We start from the raw sequence: 16,379 nt of genomic DNA, 5'->3' as shown, positions 1-16,379 counted from the left end.
TATATATATTTTCTATGGGGATACGGGAGGAAATCTTGCCGAACTTTATCTATCCATGAATACATGAGTCCAAAAACGTCTCGTCATGTTTCCTATTTACAATTTTGCTCCTAAATAGCTTTGACACGACCCCCATGTATGTTTTTATGGTAGCCCTGAACAGACAGTCACGTGGCGGTATAGCGAGAGAAAACAAGTCACCGCTGACCATATTCCCACACATGCCACAGAGATTGCTACGCTTGAGTGAATTTACAACTACCGTGGTTACCTCCCTTCAATACATGCTTTCATCTTTCGTGTAACCGAGAATAGGTGGATTCACTTTAGGCTAATCATATTCACGTGTTTGGCCACGTTATTGCTGTGCGTCACTTAATCCGTGGGTTTGTTGTGTAAGTTCTGGGGAGTCAGTGAACACGTTTACCAGTCGAACACAGAAACGCAGAATCTGAAACATGTGAGTAGAAATAAATGTCTGTATATCTTAGAATTTAACAAAATTGAACTGTTAGTGTAGGAACTTAGATTAAAGTTGATAGCAGTCTATTTATATTCAATTTTTTTATAGGCATTTAGAAGTTGGAGTACTAAGTAAGGATAAGAATTTATGGATGAACAACGTTTTGGTGTAGGTTCTAACACCGTTATCAAGCAACTTATTACAATTAAGAGCGACGTTTCGGTGTAGGTGCTAACACCGGTATCAAGAAAATGTTGCTTATTTATGTTATATTTTATATTTACTTATTTATATTAAGCTGAAAAAACCTATTGTAGAGTGTAAACAGACCTCGCGACCGTGCGACTGTTGGTGTTTACACGAGGTACAGACTCTCGGGACTCTCATTCCGTAAATGTTTAAATAAATGACAGCTGTATGTGGTTTTAGAAAAAGCCAAATCGATGAATTGTCTTTGAACTATAAGTGGGGACGTCGATAACAATCTGCCTTCTACCGGAAGCACATCTCTGGCGTGTCCGTTGCCTGGTGATTGCAGCAGTAGATATATATAGAGAGAGAGACGAGGGGATGTACTCAGGTCGGAGTCTCCCCCGCCTGTCCCTTCCTCTGCATCACGCGCATGGAATGGCGTCATACATGCTGATGGAGAGAGCGATGTTTGTCCTATTTCTTATAACAACGCGCCATATTCTAGATAGTTTGGTGAATACACGTTGCATATTCACCTCAATGTGACAAAGATCAAGTAGCCAACGGATATATTTGTATCGCCTCCGTGGTCTAGTGGTAGAGCGTCCGCCCGGAGAGCGGAAGGTCCGGGGTTCGATACCCGGCCGCGTCATACCAAAAGACGTCAAAAGACGTCTGGCGCTCGGCATTAAGGGGCTAAAACAAGGACTGGTCGGCTCGGAGTCAGTATACTAAATCGGCATCAGTCCGGACTTGTACAAGCAGCCACACAAACACACAGACGTACATGCACGTCGCTATATAAGTGCAATAATCTTGGACGCGACGTTAAACCCCATTTCACCTCACCTTGTATCGATCATCTGGTGCGGTGAGTGCGGACACAATGTAGACGGTCCAATGTCCGTGTGGTCAAGTACCCAACTCGCCATGCGCCATCCGTGTGTACAGTCTAGTTGTCATATATCACGTGGATCTTCCATTGTTTGAATGTCCGTGTGTACAGTCTAGTTGTCATAATTATATCAAGTGAATCTTCCATTGTTTGAATGTCCGTGTGTACAGTCTAGTTGTCATATATCAAGTGAATCTTCCATTGTTTGAATGTCCGTGTGTACAGTCTAGTTGTCATATATCAAGTGAATCTTCCATTGTTTGAATGTCCGTGTGTACAGTCTAGTTGTCACATATGAAGACCTACTTGAGATGTATTCTTCTGTTCCAGCCAACCCCTCCACCACTGACCAGAATGGCTGGACACTCGCCGTTCCTCATTGCCTTGATGGTCGGCAACTTGGTGGCCTTCCTTGCCAACCAGTTCCTCAGTCTCCTGGGCAACACCAGGGAGTTTCTGGGGATCGACTTAAGTACGTGACCCTCACATGTATCATTTAAACACATGACAAGGTTCTATGTGGTTTCAAACAAAGAAACTATACGCATCACGTGACGAACGTTTTCATATCTACCAGCTGTAACACAAGTACGGCATGCAGCTCTTTCTCCTATCTGTTTTTCATCAGCCCAATAATGTCTAACTTGCAAAATCCAGCGTCATAGTTAATTACCAAATGTTAGACGAATGTGTTGGTTTCCTTAGTAAAGTGTTATTCTTATTTATGGGGAATGGGGAAGCAATTGTGGTATCGTTGCCTAAACCGCCGCAAAGGTTTGTGCAGAGTTGGACCCTTTTCAATTCCAAGATAAAACCATTCATCTCTCGCCCCCATAACTTTGGTTGTGTGCTTTCAAACAACTATACATTAGGCATAAGTGTCAAACGTGCTCCTGTATAGCAAATTGCAACACTGAACTTTCTTCACTATAGATCATCAACTTACAGGTAGTCTAAAGGCCCGCTATTTATGGTGGGAACCGCTGGTCATGGGTTAGGACGATAAGTCTGTCGCCACCATACCTTTCGTTGTAGGTTTCATGGCATACACTTGTACTACTCCTAGCGTCCTTCCAGCTTTTCCTTATCACTTTTTAAGGACTTGTAACTCATCACTTTGAACAGTATTTTAGTTACATCGCGACGTGTCAGCTTAATGTGGGAGAAAAGCCCGAGTTTACTTACACGCCACGTTTCCCCCTTGTCTGACAGCCCTTAACACTGGTATTTTGCTGTCAACCCAAGGAACATTGCCACGGCGCAGGGGGACCCTTTACCGAAGATAGCCATGACAGCCAGTGTCCGGCACTGATGGAATCACTTGGATTTGTAATATATACTACTCAAATTAGATATTCTGGGGGTGAGGGGAGGGGGCTGGTATGTTTACAGCTAGTCTAAAGCATAATTACTTTTTTTTCTCGACGGGCCGATGCCAAAAAGCTGTGAATATTGAAGCAGAAAACTGACATTGTGCTGTTGCTGTATGTTTTAGAGCTCTACCCAAATACGATTGGAAACATCTCGGACAAACTAATGCTCGAGATCACGCCCTCTGGTCCCACCTTTAGCATCTGGGGCGCCATCTACGTGTGGCAGGCTATCTGGATTATCTACGCCCTCGTCAACATCTGCCGCCGTGCCCCCGACGGCTACGTCTACAACAGCCCCGCCCTGCTCACATCGACCTTCTTCAGCCTCTCCATCCTCAACTGGTTTATCGTCATTTCTTGGACCTTCCTGTGGTGCTGGGAGCTAGTATGGGCGTCGTTTGTGTTTCTGGCTCTCACCGCTATTTCCATATACACACTCATTGGTCTTTCTTGCAAAGCCCTGGCTGAGCACTCCGAGACACTCATCAAACAAGAGCGGAAAAAGGAGATCTGGCTCATCCGGGCATTTGTTCAAAACGGACTGGCGTTTTACGGAGCCTGGTGCACCATTGCTACTCTCCTGAACGTGGCCACTGCCCTGACCTACGGCGAACACCCCAGATTTGACCAGAGCACGTCCAGCACAATCGCATTAAGTATCCTGGCCGTGGAGCTTGTGGTCTTCTCCATCTCAGACTGGACCGTACTGGACAAGTATACGAGGTATATATTCAGCGAGTACATCGTCGTGATTATCGCCCTTTCCGGGAGTATCATTAAGAACTGGAATCCTGAGAAGCGGAACTCGATCTTCACTGCTGTATTGCTGGGTATGGCGGTGTTTTGTTTAGTCGTGAAGATGATCGTGATGTTGTGGCGTCACTTCCGGGACACAGGCAGACAGAAAGTGTTCATTCCAACGACAGAGTCAACGCAAGGCGGAACAGCGTGAAGTCACCAAGTTAAAACACACACATGATGACAATATCTGAAGATCTCCCTTTACCTCAAAACGGGCATTATCCCTTATGAGCGAGTACATCACCATGGACTTTGTTTTTTATGCACTTCTAGGATTGATACCATCCCCGGCTGGTTAACCTTCTATGTTATAGTGAGGTTGCTATGGTGACCCATTGGACAATGATGCTCACCCTGTTGGACACTGGTGTGTTCCTGCACCGCCATACCAGCCTCATTCACACTTCCAAAGACATTACTGCAATTACTGACTTTGTAATACTTGACTCAACACTCATCCATCCTGTAATGTGTGCCTGTAACTTGCCTGTGTTATGTGTTTTTCATGGTATTATTTTTTTTCATTTTAATGTAATGTCAGCGTATAGTCGTATATCACCTACCTTTGATAGAAATAAAGGTCTTATTTTTCCAAATGTTTCACAATTTGCGTTGTGGTGTTCTTCGTGGTGAACCCGTACTGCTTCCCTCCACTGGCGAGCCGCTACGGCCGATTACACATCACGGTTGTATATCAATTCGTACCAGATATAATCCGATTATAGATCTTTATGTAACAACACACATCCTCCGTTGCATTTAATTTGTACTAAAATCTCGAAAGGAAACGGCAACATACAGTTTAGCCTTACAAAGGGCCGTGTTCTGCATCGCTCCAGTGAATGCGATCAACCCAATTCCACCCAGAACAGATCTTGTATTTAACTGCTACGACTGTGAGCTTAATTTCCTAGTTACATTATTGTCATATTGCAGGGTAACTTATTGTTGAACAATGTTACAATTGTAGTATATAAGTTACATTTAGTGGAAGTTTATGGCATTGTGTTTGGACAATAATCAGTTGTCAGGAATGTAGCACTATGTAATCAGCGTTGTGGAAGTTGCTATATTTAGATGGTTGTGTGGTCAAGAGTGATCTAGAATCTTCTGTAATGTTCCAGTGCCTCTAGACTGGTCAGGCACTTTGTGAAAATTTCCAGATTGGATTTTGGGAAATAAGAGAACAAGAACGTGCTTGACCACTGTTGCTGCTTGGTTAATATTATCATCACTGACATTTTCTATCACCACTGCTTTCATATTTAATATTGCTATTGTGCTTTTACTGTCATTGAATTGTGTATTGTCTTTCAATTGTGTATAGTAGTATATTCAAGTAGAATGTAGGCCATCGGCCCATGTTCACAATGGCTGTCCATTATTACATGAACATAACATTGTTGCACTGTAGCAAGTACATTGTGAACGCTAGACAGTAGATTGTGAATGACACAAACACTAACAAGGAGCTCTCAGACAGTTTACATGGGCGACAAACATGGCTATGTGTTGGATGGTGTTCACATTTGATGTTGATAAAATAATATTAAAACGATGAACAGAGGGTTGCGCAACATAATATACTAATATAAAAATATAATATTCATCTTCTACATGATTATTTTACTATTGATACACCACCTTTCTTCCCCGTGAACTGCAACGAAATCTTGCTTGTGCAAATGTATATTTGGAAAGAGTTATACATTTTAAACACCAATTGAAATTTTGAAATGGTTATAGTGTTTTGTTTATGCTAAACAACATAGCATGCCATTCTTGTTTATGTGAACACTTTAGCCTAAATACAGATTCTGATCAAAAAGCATATATACTTATAATACGTTTCATATCCCACACATAACCGAAACCAACACGAACAAGTAAAAGTTGCATTGATTTTGAAAGTTTAATATTTTCTAGCGTTCATCAAACACGAGTATGAAATTGCAGAGCACACGACAAATACACATTGGGTGAATCATATACCCACAATAGTTACATATAAACAGGTATTTGTCAATCGCACGCAAACAAAAATATATTTTTTAAATGTTGTATGGAAGATATCATATCACGATGTTTGTTTGGACAACAGAGACCTGTTCTTCAGGCTAAGCCAGGTTTAACGCGGGAGATTTAGCTAAAAGGTCAGTCTTCCCTTCGGCAAGCATCCTCTCCCTGGCAGACCCACGGGTGTGTATGTATGTTACAGCGGGGCATACTCCAAGACAACTGGCATCCGATTTACTACACTCTGGAAATCATTGCTGAATTAAGAATATTCACAGTACACAACCATACCATCATCATACGAAATGTCCGCTAAAACCGGTCGCAAAACAGCTTGTTTGGTTCTTCAGTCGTAAGCTGTAATCCCCACTTCAAAGCGAATGTTAGACAGTCCATCTGCCACCTGCTTCTCATCGTCTGCGGCCAGCAAACACAGGTAAGTTCCCAGTGGCCTGGTTCCCTGTCACGTATTGAAATAACCACAAACACAAATTTAGTTTTTAAAGATTTATTCCATCCCTTAAGTTACGTTTAAACCCCAATAACAATACTTAAATGCAAACTAATTCTAAATTAACTAACACAACTAACTAAACTAGCTTAGTGGGAAAGCGCCGGGCTAGCAACCGCCAGGTGCTGAGATCATATCCCGCTGGTGGCCGGGTTATTATTCAGCCTGGGCAAGTGACTTAGTTCAAATGTGCCTCTGTTCCCCCAGCAGGGAATGGGTACCCGATGTGTGAGGTGGATGTAGAAACCTTCTGGCGATCCTGGCCAGCATGGGTTGATTTGTTTTCATGTGCAAGCAATAGCTGCAGATATTCACTCGTTCGGGATAATAACTTTCCTCACTTTATACACGACCCGTGAAGATTCCGGGGTAGAATAGGTCTTCAAAAACCCATACTTGCCGTAAAAGGCGACTAACGGGATCGGATGGTCAGGCTCGCTGACTTTGTTGATACATGTCATCGATCCCAATTGCGTGGATCGATGTTCATGATATCAATCACTGGATTGTCTGGTCCAGACTCGATTATTTACAGACCGTCGTCATATAGCTGGAATATTTCTGAGTGCGGCGTTAAACAACAAACCAACAACCACTTTATACACCGTGTACAATTGTAAAAAACATTGAGTAGAAATAGTCTTGCTCGGTGAGGAAAGTAATTATGGAGAAATGGGAGGAGAAAGAGAAGGAGGGTCGTAAGCAGGGCGAATAAAAGATTTAAACTATTAATCAGTGGATCCTTGTGACCACTGTCCTGGTCACCCCTTCGTAGGAGTCCATATTGGGAATAGTTTATCAGTATATAGTATATTCCTGATGATAGTGATCATGGTGGCGGACTCGTAGGAGTCCATATTTGGAATAGTATATCAGTATATAGTATATTCCTGATGATAGTGATCCAGGTGGCGGACTCGTAGGAGTCCATATTTGGAATAGTTTATCAGTATATAGTATATTCCTGATGATAGTGATCCAGGTGGCGGATTCGTAGGAGTCCATATTTGGAATAGTAAATCAGTATATAGTATATTCCTGATGATAGTGATCCAGGTGGCGGATTCGTAGGAGTCCATATTTGGAATAGTATATCAGTATATAGTATATTCCTGATGATAGTGATCCAGGTGGCGGACTCGTAGGAGTCCATATTTGGAATAGTATATCAGTATATAGTATATTCCTGATGATAGTGATCCAGGTGGCGGACTCGTAGGAGTCCATATTTGGAATAGTATATCAGTATATAGTATATTCCTGATGATAGTGATCCAGGTGGCGGACTCGTAGGAGTCCATATTTGGAATAGTATATCAGTATATAGTATATTCCTGATGATAGTGATCCAGGTGGCGGACTCGTAGGAGTCCATGTTTGGAATAGTAAATCTGTATATAGTATATTCCTGACGATAGTGATCCAGGTGGCGGACTCTTTCTTCCTTTCACATTGTTATACCCCTACTCTAATGTATTTCGTTTTAAACGTTGAAGTCACATCTGTACTACCCGACATCTCGCGTTCACAAGGAATCGGAATCCCGGGCTATTGTTTGTACTTGATGTTTACACCGATAAACAATGACAACAATATAAACAATGTGGGTGTTTGTTCAAGAGGTGCTAATTAAGAAGATTACTGTGAGGGGTCCAACTCCACGAAGACAAGCTTTAGTTACTGTTGTTATTATACACAATTGTTTGGGAAACAATGAAATTACTGAAAAGGAAGTAAAGCGATTAAATACGACAAAGCTGGCACCAACCCAAATAACAAGGCACACACAAAAACGTAACTTAGGAATATATGGAACAAAAGAGTCTTAACGTCATTGTCTAATGACACTGTGTTGTTCTGAAGACTCGCATACACAAACCACTAACTGGCCTGGCGGGCCCGTGTGAGAAATACGCATAAAGTCGGGAAAACACCATCTCTCTCTAGCATTGGTCCAGGACACCATATACAACCAGACACAGGTGACTAGTTACACAGTTTGGTTTGACGACCCGTGAAGATCCGGGGTAGAATTGGTGTTCAGCACCCCAGGCTTGGCATAAGAGGTAATATTCTTGTCGTAAGAGACGACCAACGGGGCCGAGTGGTCAGACTCGCTGACTTGGTTGTTGCATGTAATTGTATCGCAGTTGCGTGGATCGATGCTAATGATGTCATTCACTGGATTGTCTGGTTCAGACTAGACGATGTACAGACCGCCGACATATAGCTGCAATACTGCGGAGTGTGGCGTTTAACAACAAACAAACAAATATATCTGGTGTAGACGTTTTATATTTCATGATTATGGAAAAAGGATTTTTGTTACAAAGATATTTGTTCGGTTACTGCTTTAGGATGTTGTTTTCATTAATAGAGAGAGCCAAACACTGTGTTCAGGGCATCCAGACAATCATTATTATCATGGCACGTTCACGTTGCACGTTTGAAAGGCGTGGCATGACAAATGGGCGGAAAGACTTTTGTTTTCTTGTGTTTTTCTTTTTTTTGTTAATGACTGCTAACAAGTCTGGCTGAAAACACGTGCGGTATTATGGCCACGTGACCAGTTGCACGTGAAAAAAACACCTTTGCCACTATAGTGCTGTGCACATGATTTTGATCGATTCACCTGCACAAAAACGGATGTTATCTGAAGACAATACGTGGCCATTACTGTTTAAATACACAATAAGGGCCCACAATGATCACTGGTCAAAATGTTAAAAGTTTAGGATTGTGAAGTTTTTAATTTGGTTCAGTATACATCATGCTTTAAAATAATATGACATAAATCTTTCCTCCGTCAGATTTCAAATCGAGAGCTTTCCTTTCAAACGTGTCAGTATTGGTAGCATAATATATTATTCTAAGACAATGATATGATATGTTTCTGTTATCTTCCAGGGTATCCAATTACCATGGTTACCGAGACGCGTGGACACTCTCCTGTTCTTATCATGAGCTTGCTACTCAACTGGACAATGTTTATCCTCAACTTGTTGATTTTCTCCCTTGGACGGACGCCACAGCTGGTGGGTGGCTCCTATAGTAAGTAAACACTCCCACCTGTCTGGGTTGACAGCACCTATAATAGATAAACACTCCCCCCGCCTGGGTTGAAAACGCCAACAATAAGTAAACACTCCCACATGTCTGGGTTGGCAGCACCTATAATAGATAAACACTCCCACCTGTCTGGGTTGACAGCACCTATAATAGATAAACACTCCCACCTGTCTGGGTTGACAGCGCCTGTAGTAAGTAAACACTCCCACCTGTCTGGGTTGACAGAGCCTGTAGTAAGTAAACTCTCACACCTGTCTGGGTTGGCAGAGCCTGTAGTAAGTAAACACTCCAACCTGTCTGGGTTGACAGCGCCTGTAGTATGTAAACACTCCCACCTTTCTGGGTTGACAGCGCCTGTAGTAAGTAAACACTCCCACCTGTCTTGGTTAACAGCGCCTGTAGTTTATAAACACTCCCACATGTCTGGATTGACAGCGCCTGTAGCAAGTAAACACTCCCACCTGTCTGGGTTGACAGCGCATGTAGTAAGTAAACACTCCCACCTGTCTTGGTTAACAGCGCCTGTAGTTTATAAACACCCCCACATGTCTGGGTTGACAGCGCCTGTAGCAAGTAAACACTCCCACCTGTCGGGATTGGCAGACCTGTAGTAAGTAAACACTCCCACATGTCTGGGTTGACAACGCCTGTAGTAAGTCAACACTCCCACCTGTCTTGGTTAACAGCGCCTGTAGTAAGTAAACACTCCCACATGTCTTGGTTAACAGCGCCTGTAGCAAGTAAACACTCCCACCAGTCTGGGTTAACAGCGCCTGTAGCAAGTAAACACTCCCATCTGTCTTGGTTGACAGAGCCTGTAGTAAGTAAACACTCCCACATGTCGGGTTGACAACGCCTGTAGCAAGTAAACACTCCCACCTGTCTGGGTTTACAGAGCCTATAGCAAGTAAACACTCCCACCTGTCTGGATTGGCAGACCTGTAGTAAGTAAACACTCCCACCTGTCTGGGTTGACAGCGCATGTAGTAAGTAAACACTCCCACCTGTCTTGGTTAACAGTGCCTGTAGTTTATAAACACTCCCACATGTCTGGGTTGACAGCGCCTGTAGCAAGTAAACACGCCCACATGTCTGGGTTTACAGAGCCTGTAGCAAGTAAACACTCCCACCTGTCCGGGTTGACAGAGCCTGTAGTAAGTAAACACTCCCACATGTCGGGTTGACAGCTCCTATAGTAAGTAAACACTCCCACCTGTCTGGGTTGACAGCGCATGTAGTAAGTAAACACTCCCACCTGTCTTGGTTAACAGCGCCTGTAGTTTATAAACACTCCCACATGTCTGGGTTAACAGCGCCTGTAGCAAGTAAACACTCCCACCTGTCTGGGTTTACACAGCCTGTAGCAAGTAAACATTCCCATCTGTCTTGGTTGACAGAGCCTGTAGTAAGTAAACACTCCCACATGTCGGGTTGACAACGCCTGTAGTAAATAAACACTCCCACCTGTCTTGGTTAACAGCGCCTGTAGCAAGTAAACACTCCCACCTGTCTTGGTTAACAGCGCCTGTAGTTTATAAACACTCCAACCTGTCTTGGTTAACAGCGCCTGTAGTTTATAAACACTCCCACCATTTCTGTTAGCCCATCTGCATGGGTGGGTGATGCTTGTAAGATGTGAACACACATGGGAATCCCACCTGTATGGGCGTTAAATGCTTTTCTAGATGAACAACCACTGTGAATCCCACATTGCCTTCAGCAATGTTCAGCCTTCAGCAATGTTCAGTCCTATCGCTTCATACAGAGTACCCATGTGGCGAATCGAACCCGGGACTTCGGTATGAAGATCCGGGATAGAATAGATCTTCAACAACCCATGCTTGTCGTAAGAGGCGGCTAACGTGTATCCTGTGGTCAGGCTCGCTGACTCGGTTGATGCATGTCATTGTTTCCCAAATGCTTGGATCGATGCTCATGATGTCAGTCATTTGATTGTCTATTCCAGACTCGATTATTTACAAACCGCCGTCATATAGCTGGAATATTACAGAGTCGGGAGTTAAACAACAAACAAACAACACAATTCGGTATGATAAAGAATGCTTTAACTACTAGGTTAGGTTTTCATTTGTAGAGCCAAAATGCACCTCCTGTTTATTCACATATGACGATCTAATCTTCTGTGATCTTCCATAACAGAACTACTGATCTACGACATCAAAGACATATCTGACAAGTATGCTGTAGAGATTACCCCGACCAGTCCGATGCTCGCTATCTGGTGGGTCATCTTTGTGTGGCAGGGACTGTGGATGGTGTTCGCCCTCATCAACATCTGCAGGTACGTCATCCCACGCGCTCCCAGAAATACCCTCCCCATGACAGGATCCGCTGATAGGGGGTTCAAATCCAAATCTGTCCCAATTCAAAATTTGACAGTACCATACCCGTAATCTGGGGTTTCACCAAGGTGGTAAATGTCTGAGACCTACACCATATTGGACCGTTTTCCTACATTAAGATTGAGTAATATTACTTAATATTACTTAAATTATGCTAGACAGATTTAAACTCACTCGCTCAGCAATACAGCGTAAATGTGCTACAAGCTGCCCTCTGCAATATACACCCTGTGTTAATGGTGGCACTATTGTTACGAGGCGATTTCCAAATTGAAACAGGAAAAGCCAGATTCGGTTCGTACAGAACTAAATTGTGAAATCAGTAAAGGATCACACAAGATCAATGAGAATCAGCACGTTATATTAAAACACAGGTTTAGGGTGACAATACAAGGGCAATACAATGGGTCCATTAAGTATAATCACGAATGTTCCTGTGTTTTTTCTGTGGAATGTCTTGAACCTGACTCTTGAGTCCCAAATAGTGTTGGAAGCTTGCAGGAATTCGAGTATCAAATCTGCACTTGAAAAGTACATAAGACTCAAGTCGGGTCGAAAAAGGCCTGGGTTCACTGTCAAGTATCTCCTATCCGTACGGCCAGTCTTCTAGAACCACCTTAAACAAACTAGCAACAATCGCCACACCACACTATGCATTCTTGGTCAGCAGTAAAGCTGATAACAAATCGGGCACAGCAGAGTGCTGCGCAAAGACTCGATTGTGGATGGACCGTATTATAGCCGTGGTGTTAGCTCTTTTAATAGCTACGAAGACATAACAACAGTCTATGTACGATAACCTGGCCACATCTGGCCCCGGCAACACCTATTTTTCTTTTTTCTCATAACAATGATCGTCTAATGTATTTAAAATTCATATCATCTGTTTCGTCTAAATACGTTGCTCACTCACTCATGGCGGAAAACGCTTATACGAATATATTAATAACTTTCAATGAACATATAAAAATACATCAGTAAGATGTTTGGCGCATCTACTCATGCACTGGAAATGAAACCGAATTATTTTTTCAGGAAAGCCCCCCACGGCCCAGTGTACGTCAGCCCGGTATTACTGAGTCCTACGTTATTCCTGACCTCCGCCCTCAACTGGGGCGTGGTCCTTGGGTGGAGCCTCCTGTTTGACCGGGAGTACCTATGGTTGTCCTTCGTGTTCCTGCTCCTCACATGCCTGTCCACGTACATCTGCCTGGGTCTGTCCTACCGTGACATGGCCGCCCACAGACACACCCTCGTCAAAGAAGGCAGGAGGGTGGATGTCTGGCTGGTGCGGGTGTTTGTCCAGAACGGCCTTGCCATGTATGCAACTTGGTGTACGTTTGCCACGTTGCTTAACCTTGCAGCAGCACTCGCCTATGAAAGAGACTTCGGAATCTCACCAAGAATGAGCTCAACCATTTCGCTTGGCATCCTCGCTGGTGAGCTGGTGTTATTTGCTATCTCTGACTGGACATTTCTTGATAAGTATTCACGTTACACCGTTTCTCCCTACCTTGTGTTGATAGTGGCGCTCACTGGTAGCGTGGTCCAGAACTGGCAATCAGGGGCAGCTAACTCTATATTCACCGTGGTGTTGCTTGTCGTATCGGTGATCGCATTTCTGGTGAAGATTGGACTCACAATTCTACGACATATTCGAGAGACCGACAGAAGAAAGGAAGCAGTGACAACGCTTGATGATAACTTTACATTTCGCTTCTGAATGTCAACACGCTGTTGTACATTTTCATAACAACTGTCAATACGTGTTCATTTTACCTGTTTTTGTACGCTTTTGTAATAAAGCACATGATTGATTTTCCACCACTGTCCCTAGGTCTTCTTGTGGTATCAAGATCTTAAATCGTTTTTGACTGAGCTCGTTCAGAGTAAACCTTTCTTGTGGTAGATAAAAGTTAACTCTTCGTTTACTTGTCTTCAATCGTTGGACCAGATATATGATATTATATATTGAGAGAGAGTCTATACAAATCTGTCAAGAGCTGAACCTATCTAAAATAATAGCTCCTCCTTGTCAACATGACAATCTGTACCATAACATATTACACAGAGGGTGTCGATCCTTTTCAACAGCTGAACGTGTTATATAGAGCGTGTCTTTTCGTGTCAATAGCTGAACATGTTATATAGGGGGTGTTTGTCGTTGACAACGGCTGGACACGTTATATTGAGGGTGTCGATCCTTGTCAACAGCTGAACATGTTATGTAGGGGTGTCTGTCGTTGACAACGGCTGAGCACGTGACATAGAGGGTGTCGATCTTTATCAACAGCTGAACACGTTATATGGAGGGTGTCGATCTTTGTCAACAGCTGAACACGTTATATAGAGGGTGTCGATCTTTGTCAACAGCTGAACACGTTATATGGAGGGTGTCAGTCAATGTCAACAGCTGAACACGTTATATGGAGGGTGTCAGTCAATGTCAACAGCTGAATATGTTATATAGAGGGTGTCAGTCGATGTCAACAGCTGAACACGTTATATAGAGGGTGTCAATCGATATCAAAAGCCGAACAAGTTATATAGAGGGATTTAGTCGATGTCAACAGCTGAAAATGTTATATAGAGGGTGTCAGTCGATGTCAACAGCTGAACACGTTATATAGAGGGTGTCGGTCGATGTCAACAGCTGGACACGTTATATAGAGGGTGTCAGTCGATGTCAATAGCTGAACACCATATGTAGAGGGTGTCAGATATCAACAGCTGAACATTTTATATAGAGGGTGTCAGTTGTCAACAGCTGAACGAGATAACAACACGTCTTCACCTAGCATAACAATAGCGTCGCACTGTCTCTGTCGCCAACCTGTCTCTTTGTGTTAAAAGGGTCGGTGTTAAACACGTGAAAACACAAGTGAATAAATGGTGTGTAAATTACCTATTAAATATTTCCGTATAAATTCGCATAATCCTTAAAACTTTCAAAATAATTATCATACCTCCATATCAGAATGATTAGATCTGATTGGTCCACATGATCTTGAAAAAAAATACTGTGTAACCCGCCTTGAAGGGTAAGAAATTTCTTACGGGTGAAATAATTCTTTTATACCCCACCACGAGCAATGCAGACTGCACGTGCATTTCTGAGAGACCGAATAAATTCCTTACACCCCGCTTCAAAGCAAAAAGCGTGTCACGTAACATCGTAAGTTCACCTCAGGTCAATCGAAATCCGCGCTAGGATAATTCCCAATTTATATGGTATAAAACCTAACGAGGGAAGCATAAAACTCCATGTACCCGGAGTGATCTTCCTACAAAGAATTTATATTACCGACAATATTTAATGTGACATTGTAAAGAAACTAACACAAATTTTTAAAATGTGCGATTGTACATAGTGTTTAATGCGTCCCTCGTTAGGTTTTATACTACTCGCCTCCGGCTCGTGATATAAATCCTAACGCGGGACGCATAACACCCCATGTACCCACAGTGATCCTGCTACAACTTATAATATATATAATGCTGTGTTACAGAGGGTTACATATAACAGAGTCATATATTTATATTAGTAGATAAGCCTTTGGCGAGAGAGAGAAATCAGGTTAACATAATAAAAGAATTATGTATCCTTGTTCAGGGCTGATATTTCATAGAGCCATGTGCCATGTATTGTAAATATCAGCTCGCGGCGGAGTTTGATGCACGTGCAACAGCGATAGAGAACGCTTTCCTCGTGCATCACGCAAGGACGACTCACCTCGACAAATATATTTTTCAAATATTTTCCACAAGAAAATGTTTTGTCAAAGTGTAAGAGTTGAGATGTGTTTTAAATAGGGGAATATCCTCGTAACTCTCCATTATTTGTAAGGAATGGAGAGCTACTCGGACATTTCCCTCAACATACAGTCTGTCTCGGTGACTATTGTATTTTTCGCCCTGACGAACGCTCTGCTCAGCAAGCGCAGTTAGGTAACACGGCTCGGTGGTCACGTGATCTCGTATACCGCTGTTTCTACCCTGTTTGCTTGCTTGCCCAACTTAACCCATGTCCAACCAAGATGTAGGTCAGTGCACTGGGTTATGCAAGATCGGTTTTATAACTGATGTTGAAAGCACGTGCAGTATAATGTGTAAAACTCTTGTCCTAAGTGAATATGTAAAGATAAGCTTTGTTAAAAGACGACATACAAATACATGTATATAGGTATTCAATTTGGTGATTTTCGTTTTTGCTGTAAACCAGGTGTTCGCGACAAGGTGAGCATATCCTGCCCAAGCGGTGGCACCCGTCACAAACACATGAAAATCAAGACAAAATAACGAAATGCATCGGACATCATTTTCGTCACTAATGAGTCAAATTTGGAAATGACCTCTAGATCACTTCCATTAAACGTTTTGAAAGCTTAATTGAGGCCTTAAGTTTTATAATCTTGATCAAATAAAGTTTTAGCAAAAGTCATGTGACGTGCACGTGTGACGATGTTATATAGGCTGTATTAATCTTGTAACAATGGAGAAGTTTAGGGAGTCAAACGTGTCAATCGTTCCTTGATTCGAGACGGGCACAAGACAAATGTTTTCTGACGTTAATATGAATAGTATTACTTCAATTTTGTGACACATACTTTTAAGAAATGTACAGACACGAGAACGTTGTGTTGCGTTAGCCATCAAGACACACTTGTATTTGAATTTATGATACCCTGATTACTGG

The 16,379-nt window shown here is 42.7% G+C and overlaps 2 protein-coding genes across 3 annotated transcripts; both read left to right on the top strand.

The window, feature by feature from the left end:
- The first annotated feature begins 346 nt into the window (after window positions 1–346).
- On the top strand, window positions 347–4,253 carry LOC139465427 (uncharacterized). Its single transcript, XM_071247137.1, has 3 exons — window positions 347–460; window positions 1,881–2,022; window positions 3,046–4,253. Exons 2-3 carry the CDS (start codon window positions 1,905–1,907, stop codon window positions 3,873–3,875), a joined length of 948 nt encoding a protein of 315 aa, XP_071103238.1. The 5' UTR covers window positions 347–460; window positions 1,881–1,904; the 3' UTR covers window positions 3,876–4,253.
- A 1,633-nt stretch (window positions 4,254–5,886) lies between these two features.
- On the top strand, window positions 5,887–13,507 carry LOC139465425 (uncharacterized). 2 transcript variants are annotated; one of them, XM_071247135.1, is made up of 4 exons: window positions 5,887–6,176; window positions 9,159–9,286; window positions 11,481–11,622; window positions 12,719–13,507. In XM_071247135.1, the coding sequence occupies exons 1-4, from the start codon at window positions 6,121–6,123 to the stop codon at window positions 13,404–13,406; spliced, it is 1,014 nt and encodes a 337-aa protein (XP_071103236.1). In that variant the 5' UTR covers window positions 5,887–6,120; the 3' UTR covers window positions 13,407–13,507. The 2 variants fall into 2 exon arrangements, with proteins under 2 accessions (XP_071103236.1, XP_071103237.1); XM_071247136.1 differs by having other exon boundaries at window positions 9,159–9,302.
- Window positions 13,508–16,379: the final 2,872 nt, after the last annotated feature.

The sequence above is a fragment of the Haliotis cracherodii genome, unplaced genomic scaffold, assembly GCF_022045235.1.
Source record: "Haliotis cracherodii isolate W230 unplaced genomic scaffold, xgHalCrac1.p SCAF_18, whole genome shotgun sequence".
Classification (NCBI taxonomy): domain Eukaryota; kingdom Metazoa; phylum Mollusca; class Gastropoda; order Lepetellida; family Haliotidae; genus Haliotis; species Haliotis cracherodii.
Note: the sequence above shows the minus strand (reverse complement) of the source record. Positions and strands in the feature narration are given on the sequence as shown.